At 35.6% G+C, this 25225-nt stretch overlaps 1 protein-coding gene across 2 annotated transcripts; it reads left to right on the top strand.

The window, feature by feature from the left end:
• The first annotated feature begins 11108 nt into the window (after positions 1 to 11108).
• Positions 11109 to 24927, top strand: LOC141723593 (uncharacterized). 2 transcript variants are annotated; one of them, XM_074525434.1, is made up of 26 exons: positions 11109 to 11627; positions 12293 to 12652; positions 12842 to 12974; positions 13777 to 13952; positions 14348 to 14421; positions 14562 to 14597; positions 14691 to 14781; positions 15395 to 15454; positions 15641 to 15836; positions 16421 to 16519; positions 17137 to 17333; positions 17764 to 17865; positions 19225 to 19335; positions 19462 to 19527; positions 19608 to 19706; positions 20174 to 20392; positions 20526 to 20651; positions 20788 to 20883; positions 21735 to 22046; positions 22228 to 22415; positions 22532 to 22634; positions 22765 to 22910; positions 23502 to 23581; positions 23811 to 23986; positions 24319 to 24474; positions 24561 to 24927. In XM_074525434.1, the coding sequence occupies exons 1-25, from the start codon at positions 11277 to 11279 to the stop codon at positions 24427 to 24429; spliced, it is 3708 nt and encodes a 1235-aa protein (XP_074381535.1). In that variant the 5' UTR covers positions 11109 to 11276; the 3' UTR covers positions 24430 to 24474; positions 24561 to 24927. The 2 variants fall into 2 exon arrangements, with proteins under 2 accessions (XP_074381535.1, XP_074381534.1); XM_074525433.1 differs by having other exon boundaries at positions 11110 to 11627; positions 24319 to 24927.
• Positions 24928 to 25225: the final 298 nt, after the last annotated feature.

The following is a 25225-nucleotide window of genomic DNA, read 5'->3' as shown; positions in this document are numbered from 1 at the left end:
CTATTTCAGTGACCTTGTCTTGTTTGAGTTAGGTTTTAAATTAGGAGAATTAAATAAAAGAGGTAAGAATGTGTATTATGCTAGATTTCTTATGTTATTAGCTAACCACCTCTGTGAAGAGATTGTGCTTGAGAATCCTAACAACAAACTAGATTGTTGGCTTCAAGAGAGAAGGCTCATTGCAGATTTGAACAGGGCCAATCATCACAAGGATGTGCCAATGTTCTATTTTCCTGTAATGCAAGCACCTCAGGTAAGTGAGGTAAGTTCATCTATCCCTACAACTATTCTAACCTCCACAATTTCTTTGAGTTGAAGTGGTGAGGGAAGGGGTGAACATAAAAGAAACCCCAAGAATAAGGTTGGAGAGTTGAGTGAATCCCAGCCTAGCCACACTGCAGTTTCCCAACAAACTGAAGTGCTTAAAAAGGTCAAAAGCTCATTTCTAGCTGCATCCTCCCAAAAGGATGTAGCTATTGAACAAAGCTCTCAACCAAGAGCACAGGCCAAGAGGGTTAAGGACACAAGCTCACCCCAAACTTATACCAGAAAGAAGAAATCAAAAACCTTTGGGGATGTACAGGGTACACACACTGTGCAAACTGGTGCTAAAGACACAATCACTGCACCTTTTTGATGTGGCTCCAATAAATGTGGAGTCACAGCCAAAATCTCTAATTATAGAAGCACCTCTAACACCAAACTCACCAACAAATTCTCTGGATGTGGATATGATAAACACATCAATTTCTAATTCCCCTTCTTTAACTCTGTTGGGGAAGCCAAAATCTAGTGCAAGTGAGCATCATCTTTTAGATGATTTGTTGGCTCACTTGCCAATTCTTTCAGGAACTGTTGTGTCATTTGTGCCTAAAATATCTTCAATCAGCACAGAGTCAACAATAGTTTCTATTCCCAGCTCATTCATTTCTACTCTCTCGACGTATATTGCTCATCCGTCAAGTAGTGATTGTATCCCGACGGATAAGCCTAACAGCAGTTATTTGTCGGATAGCGAAACCATTCACTCGATGGATATCACTCAGCCGTCGAGTATCTCTGCACAGCTTCAAACTTCAATTATTTCAAGTGCAGAAGATTTAGTGGTTGTACAGTCACTCTTAGGATTGAGAGAGAAGAGTGTTTTGAGTGAGAGTCTGGGTTGCTCCCAGGAAAAAGGAGAGGAAATGAGTGAAAATCTGCAATCCATTTCTTCAGGATTGGCAAAAGAGAGTGAGAGGAGTCCCACCTTAGTAGGTGAAGGTGAGGGTGTGAGGGTGGGGAGCTAGGGTGAGACCCCTGATGCAACAAAAGAGAGAACATGACAGAAATGCAGGTACTGGAGCAATAAGGATGGATGTCATTGCTAGTGAGTCAATGAATGTCCAGGATGCAGACAGAGAAGGACTATCTCAGCATCCTAAAGCTATTATAGATTCCACTTCCCTTGATGCTGAGGCATTTACTCACCCTGTTCCAGCTTATCAACTTCTAGCTGAACAGGGCAATGACAATGCAGAAATGATGCTGAATTTGGTGCATACCACACAGTCTATAATGAGAGCTAAGGATGCCATCACAGCTTTTCCTTCTACAGCTGGTGATGTGGACTATGAGACTGGTGGTTCAGCTGATTTCTTTGGAGATGGGAGTGGGGATAGTGAAGATGAAGCAATGGATATAAGGGGAGAAGTAGGCTCAAGTTCAAGGTCAGGTATTCCATCATGGGCATTCTCAGAGCACTGTGATGAGCATTACTTCAAGACAACCCTGATCCAGTTAATCAATCAGACAAATACTGCTCTTCAAACCACTACCAATGCCAGCACCAAGAAGCTCCTTCAGGCACATCTAGCCTTCCTGCAACTTCAACAAATCCAGGGCTTCCAGCATGCTAGGGATGTGAACACCATGAAGGGTGATATTGAGGAGATGAAAAAGGCCCTTTCAGACAGGATAGATTCTAAACTTCCAGAAGTTACAATGTTTGACATCAAGAGGCAATTAAGGAAAAATTATAATTTGTCAACCAAGATAGATGCCTTGGACATAAGAATGTCAGCCATGGAAGCATCTTTAACTGCCATTCATCTCCATCAAGCCCAACAGACTGATCTACTTCAAAAACTGGTGGCTGCTCAAACCCCACTCTACTCAACTTGATGATAACAAAAAGGGGGAGAAAGGATCAAGTGAGGGGGAGAGGCTTCAAATTCAAATCAGTAAAGTAATTATGCCTTCAATTACTATCTCAAAGCCATCAGTTACAGATAGTATAGATCTGATCAATGCAGCAGCAGCCAACTTAAGAGCAGCTGATAAGGAGAAGTTGAGTTTAGTCAACTGGGAGAAGATTGATGAGGAAATACAAAAAAAGTTTGAACTTGTCAAGGAGCCAGTTAAGTCAGCCATCCATCACTATCAAGTCAAGTAAATTGGTGTGAGTGAGATGAGCATGAACTATCTGGAAAGAGGATAGCCTTTCTGCATCAAATCTCCAAAGGCTGAAATAATTCTTAAACCAAGGGTAAACTACTCAAAATCATCATTGAAGAACCCTTTGGACACTGTGTATGAGATACCTAAGCCTGATGAGAAGAAACTTCTGTCAAGGTCAATTGTTTTATACAAAGATCCAGCTGATTCAGCTTCCAAAAGAAGAATTGCCAAGATTTTTAAAAATGGGAAAGAAATTTGTGTGGTGGCTGGACATCCTCAATTTGCTCAAGTAAAGAGAGAAGAAAATGCTAGATTGAAGCAGGAAAAGAAGCAAGCTGCTCTAGATGCTAAAAAGACTAAATAAAAGAAAGAGCAATTTGCTATCTTGGCCAAGCTACATGTTGTAAATTCATCACAACAAATTTCTTCTCAACCATCTGAAGCTATTGAATCAAAGAAGCAAGTTGAACAACAGAAGGAATCTCCAAGAAAGAAGGAATTGGCTAAAAGAACTAAAAGGAAACTGGATATTGTTGACAAGGAATTGGAAGATCAATTTCCTAAGGATTCCCCACCATCTACAACTCAAGCATCAAATCCCTCTGTGGTATTTGAAGATATCAGGGTGGTGGATCCCTACAGGAATATTCATGGTGAACCTATTGTGCCCAAGGATGAGCCAATCGAATGGGAGAACATACCAATTCCTGACTTCAATCTACCAATCCTTAGCAAGCCAAAAAGAACAAAGTCAAGAGCAGTCAAGAAAGTGAAGCTGTCACCTCTCAAATCCAAGTCTCAAGTCAAAGCTCAATCTAAAGTCGGTAAGGGAGACTATCTGTACTTGTGTGACATCAAAGAATTTTCTGATCTAAACCTCTATCTGGATGAACTAGATGAAGTGAGAGGAATTGATGCATACAGAAACCTACCTGAAAGGTAAGTGTTCAAGTACAAAGGAGGAAAGGAGATTCAGTGGCCTCTTCACAGGATCCTTCAAGAAAGCCAAGTTGTACTGATTAAAGTTTATTCATCCTTCAAGAAGAACTTTGGGTTCAACATTACTGCAAGAAGATTGGTATTGAAGAAGATTGAAGAACTAAGGAGTGTTAGAGTTAAAGATGCACTGCCAAAGACTCTAATCATCCCATACACAGGGAGAAGAGTGCATCTAAGGCCCTACTGGCTAATAGAGTTCATATATGACAAAGGTGTGAGATGATTCTTCAAATTAGAAGACCAATTGAGCATCTTTAGCAATGAGACTCTTTTGGAAATGCAAGAAAAGCTAAATCTCTCAGAATCTGATGAACTGGAATTCCACAGGCAGCTCCAAAATCAGATTGAGGAAAACAACAGAAAGCTTGGAAAGAGATCCAGACCTTCAAGAAACTAGACAAATCTTCTCAGGCTAGAGGAGCATCTTGAAAAATGATTGTAAGCAAAACTTTGTACATTTCTGTTAATTGAAGCACTTTTCAGTAATATATATTTTCTCTTAAAGTCATATTTTTAGGGTGTTTTGTTATCATCAAGTATCTTTTAATTTATGGCTACAATTCCAGTAGACATAAATTGGGGGAGATTGTTGTGTATATGTTGTGTACTTGATGATTTCATGAACAAAATACCTTAGTAGATTTTACTTAGTGAAATAATGTAGCACTCGACGGATAAGATTTATAGTCCCGACGGATGACTCATTATAGTCCCGAAGGATGATGATTTATTATCCATCGAGTGAGTAGCTTATGTAACAATAAGTCTGTAGCACATTTCTGCATTCACAATTGTATATATTCTGTAAGTAGTATTCAAGTCATGTTGACTTTAACTAGATATGCAGAATAGGTTGATTAATTGTACATAGATGATGTCTTGTAATTCTGCATAAATGAAATAAAGTCAAGTGCCAGTTTGCTACCCGACAGATAACCTACAATGAAATCGAAGGATGATCAAATAGACAACCCGACGGATGATCAATAACTCGACGGATGATCATGAACCCGACGGATAAAGAATTCAAATATCTGTTGACAGTGACAACACAGTCACATGCGTCGAGTGGATGCAAATGGAATGTGGTAGCCTATTCAACTGGATTTTCGAGAACAAAGAAGCATTGCCATTTCCATGCTATTATGAAGATATTCAAAGATGCTGGAATAGAGTAATGAAGTAGCATTGTAATAGACTAGATAGTTTTTGTTTTATTATCTTGTGTTATTACTTTGTAATCTTGGTGATATATAAACCAAGTAGTAGCAACTAAGAAACAAGGAATCTAAGCAAGAAAGCAGAGAAACATTTGTAAGCAGGATTCTTAGCATTTCTCTGTAGTCTTAGAAGTTCAATTGTTGTAAGCAGCTGTGAGCATTTCTGCACACAGGGTTCTCTCGATATATAATATATATCTCTGATGGAATCATTCAAATCCACCAGAAAGTTTTTAAAGACTCTTTTTTTAATTACTTGTGTTTTGATTCACTTAAGTTTTTATTCCGCATTGTGCTAATCAATACACTTATATTTATATTTGAGTTAGAACATTTTATTTCAAGAAAAAAGTTTTAAGAATTTCATTCAACCACCCCTTCTGTAATTCTTGTCATATTGTTAAGGAACTAACAATCTACCAAACATCTTCAAGGTCTACATTCTTCTACTCTTGAGAAGGTTGATACACTAAAGGAACATGCTGATAAGCTAGATCTACAACTTAAACTTGACAAGAACAGATATATCATACCAACTCTTGAGAAAATTGAAGGCATTGAGAAGATTCAAGAGAAGCAACATGCCCAAATTGATGAGGTCCTGCCTAACCAAGTTTCTCAGAAAGCTCAATTGGAAGAAATCCAATCTTCAGTTGAACTTCTTCTTTCTCTCTTACTTCCTGATGATGCCAATAAAGGGGGAGAAGGTAGTTAAGTCCAAATGCTCACCTACTGAAATACTGAAGAAAAAGGATGATAAAAGTGATGACCAGGGAAACTCTGATAAGAGTAGAGGTCAAGAAAAAATTCAAGGAAAATCTTCTACACAGAACAAGTCAAGTTCTGATGCTGTGAATGTTAAAAGACTGAAGTCAAGTTCTGATAAACAAAGTCTGATGTCAAGTTCTGATATTCTGATTTAGTCAGGATCTAAAGACTCTCAGAAGTTTTTACAAACTCTGAAGCTAAAGGGGAAGCAGCCTACTATTTATTACAAAAATCCTAAAATCCAAACACTTGATGAGGAGATAGCTAGAAGATTATTTCTGAAACAAAATCCAGGAATGGATTTGGAAACTCTCAAGGAGTAAGAAGCTAGATTTGCTGCTGAGAAGACAAATCTTAAGTCTAAAGCTTCTGATACAAAGACACCTCCAAGGCCTAAGGAAAAAGGCATTGTGATCAGGAAAAAGTCAAAATATGAGATTTCAAAGTCCAAGAAAAGATCACAAACTGAGATTGATCCTACGTCAAAAGGGAAAGAAAAGGTTGGTGAACCTTTAAAGATTGAGAAAAAGATAAGTTCTTCCATTCCAGTCTATCAAACTACAATGCATGATGATAATTTGATAGAAGATGAAACTGTTCAAATTCTGAAGAGAAGAAAGGTAATTGAAGAATCTAAAACAACCTCTGACACTGCTCAAGTTGTTCAGGATGAAGAACAACAAGCTACAGAAGAAACAACAAATTCTGATCAAGTTAATTTGGAAAATATGACAATTGCTGATAAGAAGAAGCTGTTATGGAAGAAAGCTACTCCAGTTGAACCAAAATCCAATCTCTTGATGAATCAACTTGCAACATTTGGATTGAGATCCAAACAACCTAGAGATAAAGCTAGATTAGGTTCCGATGAAGAGAAAATACAAACAAGAGTAGAAGTTACTCTAAGAGATTCTTTCATGTTGACAGACAAACCATATGAACAAATCAAATAAAAGTACCTTGACAAGGTGTTGTCTGCTCAAATCGTGATAGATGCTCATGATAAGGAAAATCTAAAGGAGAAATTGATTTTATTTCTCTATGATGGATTAACTTACAGACTAGATGATACTGATGTGCTAAAGAAGTCTGTCAGAGAACTTCAACATATTCACTATCTTCTGGAAGTAAAATATGATGTTACAAGAAGATGGTCGGAATACATTTTGAAGGCTATAAGAGATCATCTGTTCAGAATCTCTGGTACAAAGACTTCTCAGTATATACCAATGATTACTGAAGATGATGGAAGAGAAATTTCTATGCTGAAGAATTCTGCTAAAGTGGAACTTATTCTGAAAGGAAAATGCTTATGTTATAATGAACACTCTTCACATCCTAGAGTTATCAGACTTGGTAATGGACTTGAAAGAACATCAATTCAAGCTCTCAAAATTGCCATTTATCAGATTGCTAATAGTAAAGATGAAGAACTGATGCAGGTCAAAGCACAGTTAGTTGAAATTCTGAGGAAAGCTGAAGACAAGCTGGTAAGAGATTTTGTTAAGAATCATTATGGATTCAGATTGATCCAGTGAAGTTGGTAAAGCTAAAAGGACTGTAAGTTGTAGTTAATAGTCTTATTAAACTCTTATTGTATTTGAACTTAAATGCTTTTGACATCATCAAATCTATTAACTTGTATATTTTGCACAATTTACAAGTTGGGGGAGATTGTTAGATATATTTGAGATGTCATGTCTAATATGTTTCATGTTTAGTTTTCAGATCTTAACAAACAGGAAATATCAGTACTTACTGGAATCAGTACTTACTGGAAGTCAGAACTTAAGGATATCAGGATTTAGATTATCAGAAGATAATATCAGAAGATGGATATCCGAACTTAAGTACTGGAGGACTAACAGTTAAGGAAGGAAGCTGATTTACAGGAAAAAAGATCGAGACTAATACAAAAAAAAGATATGAATGGAAAGAGTTAGAGGACTTAAAGAATTGTATAAGATATCTGATTGATATATTTTAGGAGACTGAATTATATTCCATATAAATTAGAAGTTATCTTGTAACTGTGTACTATATAAACACAGACATAGGTTTACACTATATGTGTTATCATTATCGAGAAGATCATACATTGTAACCTAGCAGCTCTCGTGATATTTGTTCATCACTGAGAGAGAACAGTTCCATTGTAAAATATTTTATTATATCGAATATATCTGTTTACTGTTACTTGTGTTCGAAATCGATTTGATTATATACTACACTGTATTCAACCCCCTTCTACAATGTTGTGTGACCTAACAGGGTCTTACTCCATTGAGAACCCTTTTATGGTGAGATATGAGATCTAATCTCCACCACATAAATTTAAATCTACTTTTAATCTGAACCACTCATTTTAAATCTCATCATCATCATCTCTAATCATCACCTCCCCCATCATCTTCTTTCTACCTACAACCAGCCACTACCTCCAACCACCAGCAACCACCATTTCCGGCCACCACTACTGACCACCAGAAAATCACCATCGACCACAGAAAATCACCACCGTCAAATCAAAAATCACCACCGGAAAACCAAAACTCACCACCGAAAATGAATAATCACCACCAGAATACAAAAAATCACCGGTGATAACCAAAGATTACCACATCCAGCCACCAATATTGCCCACTAGATCCTACCACTAGGTAACACCTACGTAATCACCATGATATCATCATTAAACACCCCCTAACTACACAACCTCGTATTATCACCACCTTACCACAACCACCACAAACAAAATCACTCTAGAAATAACATAAATCATCAAAATTCGAACTTCAATCAATTAAATTTATTAACAAATCACTAAATTTTGAACCTAGAATTATAAATTAAGATCTATAAAGCTTGTCCAACATATCAAACATATTGATCTTGAATTTTTATGCGATTTGAAGGACATGAAATTGTCCCACAACAGTTTGGTAATACGTTGATGGTGGCGGCTAGAAGACCAATGAAAAGGACATCATCAGATAGAAAAACGGGATTTATTTGTCACGAAGAAAATGGAGAAATGAAGAATAAGATGAATATTAATGGCGAGTGCGTAAAAACATAAATCTGCAAAAGAAAAGATGTGGAAAATCTGAATGATAACTCACCCGAAAATTTGATTTCGTTGGAGAAGATGAACTTGAATATGTATGTTTTATGTATATGTATGAACAGTCGGGGAAGAAATTAAAAAGGATGGGAGGAATTAATAAAAAATTAATATATTAAAGTGTGTGGTCCAGATCGTAAGTAGTTAATAAAAAGGTGTGGCTGAGATTGGTTCTCAGTTCTCACTTTAATTTGGGTTCTCATTTGAGCAATTGCCTATATACATATATATATATATATATATATATATATATATACATCCACGAAATCTTTTCGAATTCCAACAGATTCCTGACAACCCGGGTTAGACGGCAACAAATAAAAAAAAAACCCAATTTTTTTCTTCTAAGTAGTTCAAGGAACCCCATATTGGACACAAGTCAAAGACTATCCAAGTCAACTCCGACATCCCATATTCATAAGACCCCGAAGTTAAGGGCAACAAATCAAAGAAAAAACCAAAGTTTTTCTTCTAAGTAGTTCAAGGAACCCCACCTTGAACACAAATCAAAGACTATCCAAGTCAACCCCGACATCTCATATTTAGGGATGTCAAACGGATAATTCGGATGCAGATCTGCCTATATCCGTATCCGAATCCGAAAATTCGTATCTGTATCTGTATCCGAAAATATTTAAAGAATAATATCTGAATCAGGATCCGACGGATACTATCCGGATACGGATAATATCCGAATCTGAATCCGATTTTCAATCAGATTTTTTATTTTTATATTAAAAAATTTTAAAAATTGAAAAAAATACAATAAAAAATAAAATTTGATTTTTAAAAACTAAAATAAGAGTTATAGTGATTTAATCATATTATAATTTATTCAAAAATTAATTTTAATTTATATTTTCAATATATTTGTTATCTTGAAATTGTTGAACTCAAATGTTTTTTTATATATGTCAATACTGTTTTTACAATTATATAAAATTTGTATAAACATATTATATAATATATATATATATGTGTGTGTATATGTATATTTATATACAATACACTATAAATTTAACATAATAAATTTTAAATTATATAAATATTTAAATATAATATATTTATTCGGATTCGGATATTATCGGATACGAATATGCCTATATCCGTATCCGCAATTATCGAATTCGAGTACAGATAATATCCGCTTTGTTTCGGATACGGATAATATCCGCTTTTTTCGGATACGAATGCAGATTTTACGGACGGATATCAGATTTTTCGAATTTTTTTGACAGCCCTACTCATATTCATTAGACCCCGAAATTAGGGGCAACGAATAAAAAAACCCCAAAGTTTTTCTTCTAAGCAGTTCAAAGAACCCCACCTTGGACACAAATCAAAAACTATCAAAGCCAACCCCGACATCTCATATTCATAAGACCCCGGAGTTAAGGGCAATAATTCAAAGAAAAACCCAAAGTTTTTCTTCTAAGTAGTTCAAGAAACCGTGCCTTAGACACAAATCAAAGACTGTCCAAGCCAACCCCGACATCTCATATTCATAAGACCCTAGAGTTAAGGGCAAAAAATCAAAGAAAAACCAAAAGTTTTTCTTCTAAGTAGTTCAAGGAACCCCACCTCGGACACAAATCAAAGACCATCCAAATCAACCCCGGCATCTCATATTCATAAGATCCTGGACTTAGGGGCAACAAATCAAAGAAAAACACAAGAAACATAAATCTACTCCCTTATCCGGAAAATCCGCATAAGGGAGTAGAAGGCAAATGATAGTCCATATTAGTTTTGGCCCATGAAAAAGTCCATTAAGAAGAGGCCAGGGCCATCATGTAATAAGAGAGAACACCCAGACACGTGGCGTTATCTTTGCCATCTAGGTGTCTGGGATCTGGAACCTTTCAACGGTCCAGATCCAGAGACACGTTGGCCCATCACAAACGTCCACGCGTTCCCCTATCCAGCACACGTCGACGGTCCAGATTTAAAGGTACCAACCCCCAAACCCTAATGGGAAGCCTATAAAAGGCTGACCAAAAGGTATTTTGGGGGTTACTTAAATTTTTCTATTCTTCTACACACCTGTACACACACCACATATCTGCATAATTCATATTCCACCCATCTTCTCCAAAATCTTATCTTATTCTCACGTCGGAGGTGTCGCATGTACACCACCCCCTCCGGTTTCGTTTTGCAGATACTCAACCCGCAACCAAACCTCAAAAACCATCATTTCTGCATATATGGAGGTTGAGTCCAGATAGAGAAGGAGACGAGCCCGGGAAGGATTGGAGTTACCTGATAGGAACTTTTTTTTTTCTTCGCGAAAGAGAGAACTTCCGATTTGTGATAAATTTATAATAGATCGGTAAAAAAGGGTTTCAAACTGGGTCCTTAAAATATAAATTCGATACCTCTAAAGCAGTGTATTATTCTGTTAGATCGGATTTAGCGATAACCACGTGTAAGGGAACATAACCCCAAAAAAGCTCACAACTCATACAATTTCAATTCTAATTTTATCTAGAATTCGCAGTCATTTGCAATTTGAAACAAAATCGGTTGTAAAACATTGACAGGAAAACCAGTTATTTTTCAAAAAATAGCGGGGTTGTGATTTTGTTTTGAAAATTACAACTTTCCTTAAAAACAATGATATAGCCGTTGGCAGGGCTTTAGAAAAACACCACCACATCCACACATCAATTCACATCCTCACCTTTTTCACCTTTTTTCTCATCTCCAAACCCTAGAAATCGAAAATGCAACAAATCACCGAAGAACAACGCAAGCGATCCGAATTAAACCGGTTAGCAGCGCTCGCAAAGCGCCGAGACCGCGGCGTCTCCGATCACGACCCCTGGAGACTCTTTAAGTGCCGTAAAGTATCGCCTGAACCCAATTCTACTTTTACTGAACCGTTTAAATGTCCACCTCGCCCTGATTGTTCTGGTCAAATTACGAAAGTGCCCGCTCAATTGAATGATAGGTTTCGTGTTAGGCTTGAGATTTGTTCGCCTGATTCGTTTTCGGTTACCCCGGTTCCGCTTGATGATTTTCCCTTTCCTGGCGAAGCTGCTTGTCTCGAGATTATCGATGATTGTCTTTCCGCTGTAATTGCTCCCCTCCTTTGCTCTTACTATGTTTGTGTATGTTAATGTTCACTATTGTATAGTACTGATAGTGTATTATTAACTGTTGTATTTTATATTTTTTGTTTTGTTATTTAATTGTGCACACGACACTATGAACACACACAGGGGGAGAGAGAGAGGGAGAGGGAGAGTGAGAGAGGGAGAGATCTAGTTTGAATTACTATAGTTATTGCAGAAACATGTTAACAGAGTGAGTGAGTGAGAGAGAGAGGAGGGAGGGAGGGAGAGATCTAGTTTGAATTACTAAAGTTATTGCAGAAACATATGAACAGAGAGTGTGTGTGTGTGAGAGAGAGAGAGAGAGAGAGAGGGAGGGAGGGAGGGAGGGGGGATATTATATCAGAAGAGCAATACTAAAATTTTGAAAGAGAGAATATTATATCACTAGAATTTCGAATATGATATCTAAGTGGATAAAAAATGCTTGCACTGTGAATTTTAATTAGTTATTACCTATATGATTTTTTTGTTATGTTTTGGGGAGGGGGTATATGTTGAATAGAGGTAGAGCCAATTTAAAATTTGCCACTCAAGCTTTAGTATCTCCTTTGGGATTCAATTTGGGAACCCTAGCAATATTCAAAATTTTAAGCTGTTTTTGATTTATTTGGTTATGTTATTAGATTATGCAATCACACTACACTCAAAACACTGGTGGCGGGAAAGCAAGTGTTTACAAACTGAGAGAATATGATGCGGTGTTGAGGTGTTTTAAGATGTCTAAGTGTATTCAATGTGAAGAGGTGCCTTGGTCAACTCTCAATGTTTTGGTGAAATTATCGGATTCTTTCACTTCTGGGCGTTGGGTACCATGTAGACCTGAACATTTGTCTGATGAGACGGTTGATGAGTTGTTAGGGAGGCTTCCGAAATCTTTGGTTGATACTTTACTGCCTTTTCAACATGAAGGCGTGAGGTTTGGATTACGAAGGGGTGGGAGGTGTCTTATTGCAGATGAAATGGGGCTAGGTAAAACACTCCAGGTAATAATAATGATGTTACAAAATCATTTTTTCATGGTTTATAAATTATATTTTGTTATGCGGAAGGGGTTGTGAACTTTAATACTTCTATATATAACAAAGTTGAAGTCCCGGTTCTTGCTTTGTACATATTAATATAATCTAAACTGCAGGCAGGGTTTCTGATTTGGCCACTGACTTTATTTTCAGGCGATTGCAATTGCAGGCTGTTTCTTGAATGAAGGCTCTGTTCTTGTAGTTTGTCCAGCTATCTTGAGATATGCCTGGGCAGAAGAGTTTGAGCACTGGCTTCCTAGTTGTTTGCCTTGTGATATCCATCTTGGTATACTCCTAGATAATTGTGCATAAATTTATTATTAATTACCATCATCCTTATCGTCATATACCAGGAAAGACGGATCCACTTGGTGACATTTTAAAGCACACCAGTGCAAATTCTCTTGATAAACTTTTGGCTTTTGTGACATCATATATAACTTTTCTGGATTCTTATTGGAATGATGCACCGATGAGATTTGATTTTGTTTAAAATGTTGATAGTGTTTCCTTGCAGTTTTCTTTTGGTATATATCCTATTCATATTTTGCTCTACACATGATTTCCATACAGTATTCCTTTGTAATCTGCATAGTCAATTAGTTCTGTTGGCTTCATCTTGAAGGAAGTTGTATCAAACTAATGATTCCTCACAAGGAACAAGAAGAGATTTTGCCTGTTAGGGTGTTAACATTGTTACAGAATGAAACGGTTTATACTCTAGCTCTCATTTGCTTATGGAAATGTGGTTATAAATTTTAAATTTGAAGTACAACTTAAGGTAAATTTGCTAAGAATGAACGAACTATGACGTGATTTATTTTTACCTCCCTAGGGATAAAAAGAAGTATTATTTTAATATCCAAATTGAAATTCTCTTTTTGCAAGGGCCATGGAAGATGTAACCATGACATATTAATATATTTTTGTGTAAAGTTTTCCGCATACATAGAGATTGCTTGGAAACAAAGGATGCTAACTTCTTGATTACCGAGATTTGTACATTTTGTGCAGCTGCATTAAGAAATTTATGGTATAATTTGCATCTTAATACACAATATTTCTCTAATATACAATTTTTTTTTTAGTTTTTGGCCATCAAAACAATCCTGCGCGCCTCGTAAAATGTCCAAAAGTTGTCATTACTTCATATACGATGCTCAACCGCTTGCGAAAGAGCATGTCACAACAAGATTGGGCTGTTCTTATCGTTGATGAATCACATCACGTGCGGTGCTCAAAGCAAATATCAGAATCAGATGAGGTAATGAAATCTGTTGGGGTTTTCTATGAAGTCGAAGTTATGTTGGTATATTTATCTGTAAGCTGCATGACAATTAATAATCTACCAAAGTATTTGGAGTATCAAGCATGATATATTGTTCACTCCTTTTCTTTTAATTCAACAAGAATAAGAAGAGACGTAGAAGGAAAGTACTCTAAAAAGGTTATTTTTTAGCCATTCTTTTTGTTTCTGAGATATTTGTACTTGATAAACTGACCTCAGACAGTTGTTATATACCAACAATATCATTATTGTCTGAGATGTCTATTCTATTGTTTGTACGTCATTATACTGAGATTATTATGTTTTTTCCAGTACCCCCCCCAAAAAAATATTTAATATGAAATTTGATTGTTATATTGCTATCCAAACAGATAAAAGCTGTTCTTGATGTGGCAAGAGCAGCCAAGCATACAGTTCTACTTTCGGGGACGCCTTCCTTATCCAGGTTGTAGCAAAGGCATGATGTTGTCACATTTCTCAGCAATCCAACACTGATATAGTTATTTGTCAATAATTTTACTTTATTATTTCAAATATTTTTTTTGTCTGATCACTTATGAGGCATATTTTCCTAGGTGATCATAGGCCTTATGACATATTTCATCAGATAAATATGTTATGGTAATATTCCTTCTATTTTCAATTCCTTCCTAATTACATTTGTTTCTATTTTGGGTGTTAATACTGCAATGTTCTTGTGCTACTTCAAATTAGGCCTGGTTTACTTGGAAAGGACAAGTACGAATTTGCCAAAAATTACTGCTCAGTTAAATCTGTTCATGGTTTTCAAGGAAAGGTCTACAAGGTAATGTATAGTCTGTTTCGAAGAAGCTAGCTTTAGGATAGTGGTATGACCCACTTATATATTATATATGCATTTAATATATTTATTTTTAAGTTACGTGAGGTTGTTACTATCCAATGCATATATGTGCATTTGATATTATAATTTGTAACTTGTGTGAGGTGTGGTTAATTTTGTATTAGAAAATAGAAACCTCTTTCTATGTTAACTTAAACGTGGAAATATTTTTATTCAAGAAGTAAATTATTTAGGAAACTTTTAACACAGAATCCCCAAACAGTTCGATAAGTTTAACAAAGAAACCCTTAATATTAAGGGGCACATTATTAAGTGATAATTATTTGTTACATGGATATAAATAAGCGGCGAAACTACTCTGTCATCAAATTATATAATTATTCACGATTAACTTTATTTTGTGCTTATGGTAAATTCCTTTCCACCCTTTATAATGAAATGTGTAACCAATGTTTTTTTTTTCCTGTTGTATTTTGCATCATAAGTTGTGATTTTGACTATGCCATATACTTGATATATATTTACAGTTTATGCTGCCCTTGTTAAATTTTTGAAGTAAATACATTATTGCACATCTTGGTTTTCCTCTTGACAGGATTACTCGAGGGGAGTTCGCTTGGAAGAACTGAATGTATTACTAAAGCAAAGTGTTATGGTATAGACTTATTAATTTTCTAGTTCTTTTCAGTGTGATTATTTTTATTAATATTTGCTCTTGGATTATTTTCATCAAGATATGTTCCGCTTGGCTCTGGATCCTGGTTCATTAATCATTTTCTTGTTTGCTATAATATTTAAGAATCTCGTGACTAAATTTTTATTACTCTGTCATGTACTATAGATAAGACGTTTGAAGGAAGATGTGCTGATGCAGTTGCCACCTAAGCGTAGACAAATTATAAGTTTGGTGTTGAAGAGATCTGATTTCAACTTTGCAGGGTGTGTTGCCGAAGTTGTGGAAGACACTTCTACAAATAAGAACACCGAAGATGAGTCACTTGATATTGCTGACAAACCTAATAATGTTGAATCTGCAGGTATAGAGTGTCTCATTTCATTTATTCAAGTACTCTTTGTAATTGGAACATGTGGACATCGTTATTGTTTTTTTTCCATTGTGCTCATGGTAGCTAATCCTTGAGAACGTATGTCATGAACATCTTACTTATGAAATTCTGCAGCTAGGACGTTAACAGCCTTTCAAATTACACAAAAGCCCCTGTTAGATCCTTTGAATAATATGTAGCATGGTACCTGTAATTATCTTTTTCTCTCTGAAAACTTATAAATTAGAATTAGTTCCGGATAATAACAATAATAAGCGATCTCTTTCCTTCTCTACAATGGTCGGAACCTTCTCATTATTCACAAGAGTTTTAGGCATGACACCCCCCCTCCCACTCTCTCTCCTGGCAAAACCTTAAAATGTATCAGTCTGTTCTCTATTGCCAGGACCACACTTATGCACTACCACTGGTTCAAATTTTGTGCTTCTCAGATAGGTAGGCAATATCCTGCAGAAGCCCATTTGTGCCTGTTCCAGCATGAATTGCATGTCAATTTGGATAAAAGAAATAAATTACAGGTTTAGTGTTGAAGAGATCTGTTTTCAACTTTGCAGGGAGTGTTGCCGAAGTTGTGGAAGACACTTCTACAAATAAGAATACCGAAGATGAGTCGCTTGATATTGCTGACAAACCTAATAATGTTGAATCTGCAGGTATAGAGTATCTCATTTCATCTATTCAATTACTCTTTGTAACTGGAGCATGTTGACATCGTTATTGTTTTTTTTCCATTGTGCTCATGGATTTTGTTTTGTAGCTAATCCTTAATAATGTGTGTCGCAAACATCATACTTCTGAAATTCTGCAGCTACGTTAGCAGCCTTTCGAATTACACAAAAGCCCCTGTTAGTTCCTTTGAACAATATGTAGCAGGCTACCTGTAATTATCTTTTTCTCTCTGCAAATTTATAAATTAGAATCAGTTCTGGATAATAATAATATGTGATCTCTTTCCTTATCTAGAATGGTAAGAATTTCTCGTTATTCACAAGAGTTTGAGGCATGATAATTCACCCCCCCTCTCTCCTGCCAAAATCTTTAAATATGTATCAGTATGTTCTCTATTGCCAAGACCACAATTTTGTTTCCAGCACCACTGGCTCAAATTTTATTTTTCTGAGATAGGTGGGAATTATCCTGCAGAAGCCCAGCCGTGCCTGTTTCCAGCATGAATTGTGTGTCGAGTAAATTGATACACCTGTTGCCGATTGAGCTCATAACTTTCCTTTCTCATTTTTATTAATCAAGTTACTAATATTTTTGCTTTCAGGTGATGCTTGTTGCAAGTTTTCAATAAAAATTACAGACCAAGAACTTGCTATGGCAAAGCTTTCAGGGTTTCGTGAGTGGCTTTCTATTCATCCAGTCATTGCAGAGCTAAATGCAGACGAGTATACTGAAAGTAACAGCAGTTCTCATAAAATGATAATTTTTGCCCATCACCACAAAGTTCTTGATGCAGTACAGGTAAGAGATATCTGGTTTGCCAAAACTGATACCTGCAGTTGATAGATTTATGCCAATCAATCTGCCTCACATAGTAAAGTCTATGATGTCAAGACATGTAATTTTCCTGACGGAAACTTTGTGGATCATGGGTTAATTAGTATAAAATATGTTATACATTTCTCAGATTTGACATGTAATTGTCCAGGCGCCATTTTTCTAGATTTTTTTTTATGCAGAAAGTTTTGTACGACCATCAGATCCTTTAATGTAAGCTGTATAATTGTGAATTGGTTGTTCCATACACTTTTTGTATTTGTGTATGTTTTTGTATTAGGAACAACCAGGATCTACTATTCTTCTACAACTTCAGTTTCCTATGGAGGAGTTTCTCCTGTAAGTAAGCTATAGAATTTTATCTAATCTTTATTTGCCTTTTTTTTCTATGAAGGAGTTTATCTGTGAGAAAGGAATTGAATTTGTTCGTATTGATGGGAATACACATGAGAGAGATAGGCAGTTATATGTTCAATCTTTCCAATCATCAAAACAGGTCTGTAAATTCTCGCTTTTTGACATATTTTTAAGATTTTCTTTTTAAATTTCTGTTGTATTTACATGATGTCCATCTTATGTGATTTCCTTTTCTTTTTCCTAGATTCTCCCCTAAGGTCTGCTATCTTAATGTGGAGGTTATAAATTTTTTAGGTTCATTAAGGATGTATATTATTCATGTGTGTATACTACTAGAATTCTTAAAACTGTTGTAGTAATCTGTTACATTTTATATGTCTAGGTTTTTATTCTTAAGCTTATGACTTATATAGTTATATTGGAATACTGATTTGAATTGAGCTTCATCTGAAGTTGTCAGTCTTAATTACTACATAATGTTGTTGTATTTAGATTATGTTGGACAAGGCAATTTGACTTTTGTAATTGTACAATGGCTTACTATTACCATGTTTCTTTACCTGAACCTTATTTTGCCTCGAGTGTCCCTGGGCCCATGGAACACACTCAATACTCAGATGTATGGACAATCAAACACTTATTTTAGGCTAAAAAACATGTTATATTTTAAAAAATAGCTGAGTCCAAAACTTCTACATTTATCCATGTTGATTGTTGGACACTTCCAGCCAAGTCCGGGTAACAAAGTTTCAGGCCCTATTTATTATTGTAAAAATTTTCTGCCTGAGAACAATGAACATGCAGACCCTTAACAAAGACTTTGCGAGTTTAGTAGGCTGTTCATTAAATATATATCGAGAAATGCTGCAACTCTGAAGTTGTCAGTCTTAATTACTACATAATGTTGTTGTATTTAGATTATGTTGGACAAGGCAACAGACTGTGAAAACAATTTGACTTTTGTAATTGTACAATGGCTTACTATTACCATGTTTCTTTACCTGAACCTTATTTTGCCTCGAGTGTCCCTGGGCCCATGGAACACACTCAATACTCAGATGTATGGACAATCAAACACTTATTTTAGGCTAAAAAACATGTTATATTTTAAAAAATAGCTGAGTCCAAAACTTCTACATTTATCCATGTTGATTGTTGGACACTTCCAGCCAAGTCCGGGTAACAAAGTTTCAGGCCCTATTTATTATTGTAAAAATTTTCTGCCTGAGAACAATGAACATGCAGACCCTTAACAAAGACTTTGCGAGTTTAGTAGGCTGTTCATTAAATATATATCGAGAAATGCTGCAACTCTGCAATGATCTATAATTAAATGCCTCTGAAATTTGCTTTGCTGGTTTTTTAGAGGCATACTACTAGGCTGGTGTTAGCAAACATATATTGTTTTTTTATTGAATTAAGGGGATAATTAAACCAGTTTTTCTGTTGTTTTATTTACTTCTGTTGGTATAATAACAAATAATGCACATAACTTCAGATTAAGATAGCACTAGTTGGAATACTTGCTGGGGGCACTGGACTTAATCTATCAGCAGCACATAACGTTGTGTTCTTAGAGTTGCCAAAAGAACCTGCTCATTTGTTACAGGTAAAATCCATTACAAATATACATTTATACTTGAGTTCGTAAAAGGATTAGTATAAAATTTTCTTTAATGTATTACTACTGTGATTTGTTTAAAAATCTTCTTATATACCTTGTCTACTTTTGAAGGCCGAAGATAGAGCCCATAGACGGGGTCAAACAAAAGCAGTCAACATATATATCTTCTGTGCAAAGGTGATTACCCTTACGCTATATACCCTTATTAACTATTACCACAAAACCTTCCAGGAATTAAATTGTTATCTTTCTTTTAGGATACTTCGGACGAGTCTAGATGGCAGAAACTAAATAAGAGTTTGCATCGTGTTTCATCAACTGTGAATGGGAAGTACGATGCTATACAAGAGATTGAGGTTCCTATCTTTTTATTATAATTTTTAAAACATGTTTGGAAGTTTCTCTAGTTATTTTTGATTTAGCATTATTTAAAAACTCTAATGTCATATTTTCGACACATCTAAAACTTATATATATTGGAGTTTGGCCCAACATTATACATCATGCTATAGCACAACTTATTTGACTTTAAGGATTTTTTCGTGAGTGTATAGGTTCCATTTTTTCCTTGGTTCTTATAATCTCAGTCTCAGCACAGTTTTTCACTGGTACCCATTTAACGTGCAAGCAATAAGTTATTACTCTATTCTTGCTTTCGTTATTCCCAAAATTTCTGTCACAGCTTGAAGCTGAACCACTTGTCTTGGTGTATTTAGGATATTATTGTGAATTATAAAACATAAATATTTTAGAGGTGAAAGATAGTGAGTGTTTGAGAATTCCATTAATAACTATTTCTTTTCATTATATTATGGCTTGACAGATAGATAGTGTTGCTCATCTCAGAGGAACTGGCATAACATACATAAGAGAAAATGAGCTTCCACCTATGGTATCAACTATTGAGCACTCTCCGGTTCATCTTATGGAGTTTCCTACTAGCATTAATCAGAATTTGCATTGTGATCAAGCGTGTGGCCTAGTAGATGAAAACACGAGATATGATGAAGAAAACTATAATGGTAGAATTTCACCTCAGAAGGTAATTGAAAGTTCGGTGGTATTTATATGTCAAAAGTTAGTGCTTATTTCTTTTGTTCTGTCTCTACTGCATTGCAGTTTTCTCCCCATTTATTAATTTTATAATGTGGAAGCGAAACTTGGTTCTGTTACAGGCTGCCAATTTTCATCGAAATGAAGGATCGAAAGGAATTGTTCCTAAAACTGAAAAAGATATATGCACAAGACTGTCTATGCATTCTGAAATTGATTTAAAAGAAAACAACAATATCAAAGATAGGGTACTATTTCAGTCATTGCTGATAAGTACCTAATAATATTGTCCTTTCTTTCTTTCTTTCTTTCTAAAAACACAACTACTACTTTTACTTACTATATTTTCATTTTGCTGGGGTGGATCCCAAATTTTGACCATAGGCAAATAATCAATTTCATGAAATAGCAATGCAAGATAATGGGGAACCTGCTGAGATTGTTGCAGCAGCTTCTGTAATTGATTCTCTCCGCTTTGAGGTAAAGTTGGACCATTAGCTTTTTTCTTGGCTGCTTGTTTAAGCTATATAATGCAAGAAGATAATGACTTGAAATCCATTCGTCCACAAGTCATAAAGCTATATTTGGCAGCCAGATGATTGAATACATTATCATGTTATTTTGATGCTTTCTTTCGACTTGTTTGAAGATATTCAATTCATAATATATTAACTTTAAACACTCTCGAGCTTCCTGTGGTCATCTCATCAGTTTCTTAGAAGACATATTTTTAAGCATTGATCTATGGTGGCATTACATGTGTTCATCCAAAATGTGCTTTTTTCTTCATTGTGCAAAGGAAATGACAATCAAACAATTAAAAATACAAGTACTTTACCAGATTTTGAGAAGATAGTGGGATCAAATGAAGATGTTTCAATTTTGAATACCAAACAAGTCAAAGTGACTTTTAAACCGAAGTATTTGGAATTATAGCTACTCAAATTTTTTTAATGTGTTAGATAGACCTCATAAAATTACATACTTCCTTGAAATAAATTGAGTTTCCAAGTTATTTCAGCTATGCGTGGCCATGAGTTGTTAAATGTACCTAAAATGCGTTTAAGGCATCATAAATAATTATCATAGGGAAAACATGAGTTCTGTATCAATATCAGTAATCCTTACACTTGTGTACTACCATTCGTAGTGTAACATACAGTAGAACCTTGATAAATTAATGACCTCAATGACTATGACTATGAGTTAATATTTTTTCTCAATCCCAACATAATAAGAACATCAGCACTTTTAACCTCGCTAAATTGGTAGAATTCTCTGGTCCCGAGCTTATTAAGTTGTAGTGGTTTAATTGTATCTACCTTTTCCAGGTTAGCCAGTACAGTGGAAGGATTCACCTCTATACATGCAGTCCAGGGGTGGATTCAAGACCAAGGCCACTATTTGAGAACTTTCGACCAGAGGAACTTGTGTTACAGCATCCTTCTGCTACTTGTAGTCAGAGAATGACTTACAGTTGCATTAAAGACGATCCGAACTATAGGCATATTCTTCTAGAATTTATTGAAGAATGGAAAAAATTGAGACCTATTGAACAGAAGAAACTGCTTGCCAAGCCTTTACAGCTTCCTCTATCAGTTGAGCTGTGCTGTTTGAATAATAGCATTAATCATGATTTTGGGGTACCAATCACATCTCTTCCTCTTGTGTTTTGCAGATTCCTCTTGTGTTTTGCAGATTCTATCATCTATCATCTTGTTGTTTTATGAATTTATTGGGGAATGGGGAGTTTGTGTGTGTACTCTATGTACTCATATCTGCTAACAATATAGTTGAAGTTACAATATTTATGAAACATGGCAGGGATTGCTGAAGGGTAAAAGCAAGAAGCGAACCACGTCACTCCATGAGATTAGCTATCCGTTACCAACAGATTCCGTCTGGCGTAAGATCAGCCTCTGTAGTGGTCGCGGAAAAAAGGAAAAGGTATACGAGCAAGGCTGGACTTTGTCAGATGAACCTCTTTGCAAGCTGTGTCAAATTCCTTGCAAGTATGTATCCCTAACTTGTCTTTCGTTCGAGAGTTGTGTCAAATTCCTTGCAAGTATATATCCCGAACTTGTCTTTCCTTTGAGAGTATATGGTATATTAAATCCAAACCTTTCAGGGGAAGGAATGCTAAAGTTCCTGAATATTTCGAGGATCTTTTCTGTAATTTGAGCTGCTATGAAGAATTTCGATTACGAACTAGTAACAGATCCCTTCGCGAGGTTAGATCTCGATAACATGGGAACTTTACACCTTCATTGTTCTTTTAAGTGTTAATCATAGAATTCGATACTGATAAATTAGTTGAGGCATCGGAATTCATTTGTTGCAAAAAAATAATGTTGTCTCCAGGGGCTATTTCAAATGGAACATGGCGTTTGCACAAGTTGTCACCTAGATTGCCATAAACTCGTGGAACACACCAAACGCTTGCCATTAGAGAAGCGAGAATCGTACATCAAGAAAGTAGCTCCAGACCTGGCAAATCGACCAAAATTGTAAGTTTGTGCTAGCAGTGTAATGATCTATATATTTTTTACTTTCAGTATAGACAAAGATAGTGCCTAAGTATGTGTTGACCTTAACTTCTTTGATTTAATTGAGAAGTGGTACGCAAGATCAGACTAGTCATGAAGATAAGTTTAATTTGGGTATATTGTAATCTATTTAAAGTATACTGTACTGTGTATTGTAATGTCAAAATTATGTGTATGCTTGTTGATACCATCTGTGTGCCTTGTTTTATTTGCTCGAATTTATATTCCCTTTATGATTATTGCGCACATGTGTATATCAGTATATCTGTGCATAGCATTTTTTGTGTGTATTTATATGTGTGTAGGGGTCTTCATGGAAACAGCTTCCCTCTTTCATAGTAGGGGCAGGGTCTGCGTACATCTTACTCTCCCCAGACCCTGCTCTAAGCGGGATATACCGAGTATGACCTATTAATGGTTCAAAAGTATTATTCAAAGATATAATAACTCACTTATGATCTGGATCGTTCATTTTGCTAAAATATAAAGTTGGCGTTTAAATTGAGTTCTTCTGCCCAGTAAGGGGTTGAAATACTTTTGATTTATTTGCAGACTTGAGAAGCTTGTCCGTGAACCAAGTGAGGGAAATGCATGGCACGCAGACCACATTGTACCTGTTTATTTAGGTGGAGGTGTGTACCTCAACGGACTAAAAACCATTCATTTATTGTTTTTAACTTTTTGTTCTCGCAATTTACATTTCCCAGTGCATCTCAAGTCTTTTCTGTTCATTTCTATAAAACTAGCTGTTATCAGTTATCTTACTGTCTAGAACTATTTTGTTACTCGTCTTAAAGGTTAACAGAATGAAAGCAATTTGGTACATTTGAATTTTAGTGCAAGTTTTGTTTTATTTTACAGGTGAATGCAAATTAGAGAACATGAGGACCTTATGTGTTGTTTGTCATGCCCGTGTTACAAAAGAACAATGTGCCGAACGGCGTTCTACAAGGTTAAAGGCTAAGAAACAACTTAAAGAATTAATGATTGACCTGAGGAATGCTCAGAACTTGAAACAGAACTATTCTGAAGAAAAGGTTTGTGTAATCTTCTTTTTTTATCCTGTCATGTTCAAGTGGTCAGGACTTATGCTCAAGTGAGCAGGTGTATCTCGAACTTTTGTTATTTTTGCAAATCCATACATACAGCAGTAAGATCCCTTTCAAATTGCTCTTGAGTTATATTTCCATTAAAATACCCCAAATTTACCAACAGCCTAAGATAATTTCTTCAGTTTAGTTCTATTGTTATCATGGGGTTTGCATATGCAGAAAGTCAATTTCTTTTAGTTACATTATGCAATGTTAATCTGATCTCTGGCATAGTTTACCCTTCTACATGTACATTGTGTAATATTTCATAATTATAGGAGTCAAGACAGAAGATGATTGAAGATGATGCAGTTGATGATGACCTTCTGATTGAGGTTCCTGGCAGTGCCTACTGTAATGCGAGAAATATTAGCACCGGAAGTGAATAACATGAAAAAAATTCCAACGTCACAGAATTTCGAAACGGTGATAGTACATTTTCAGTAGCCAAAAGTAGTAGCACAGGAAGCCAAGATCATGAAGGAAATCCACTCTTGAGATTCTAGCAACCTTGATGGTTCATTTAAACTAATTATCATATTGGCGAAGCAATTTAGTTCATATGCATTATGCATCCGACCTTAAAGCCAAAAATTTAGAAGTTGAAGAAGCCCAAGAACATGAAAGAAATAAATTTTATAGAATCTGGAAACTTTGATAGGCAGACCAATCCAGTTCCGATGCTCCCTATTTCTATAGGCGTTAGATTCTTTTTTTTGTAGCTAAATTGGTGGATGCAATCTTTGATTGCAATACCATATGTTTTGTAACCTTTGGTAGGCATCGGTAGTGTTTGTTGTGAGATGTAACATTGTAAATCTATCCAGGTTCATTGATGCCTAAACATTTCTTCACATTGTTATTCAATACAAGTGATTCTTATTGTTTCTTCTAGAACAACTAAATTGCTAGAGATCTAAGTAGTATTAAACTAAAACAATAACGTCATGTACATAATGTTACCTTAAAAATAGCTCGAAGTTGAATGAACAACTTTCATAGAATCAGAAACCCAAGTGCATGAAGTTTAGGTCAATCATACAAAAGTGTACCCCACGATGAATTGGTCCCGACCAGTATTTTACGCACTACAGTCGAGCGGCGAGCCTGTATAAATTTAACTATCTATGTTAAATTAATTTTTATAAATATTTCATTTGCAATATATATTAATGATGAAGCCTG

The sequence above is a fragment of the Apium graveolens genome, chromosome 5, assembly GCF_009905375.1.
Source record: "Apium graveolens cultivar Ventura chromosome 5, ASM990537v1, whole genome shotgun sequence".
Lineage (NCBI taxonomy): Eukaryota > Viridiplantae > Streptophyta > Magnoliopsida > Apiales > Apiaceae > Apium > Apium graveolens.
The sequence above is the reverse complement of the archived record's forward strand: the minus strand, read 5'-3'. Positions and strand labels throughout refer to the sequence as shown.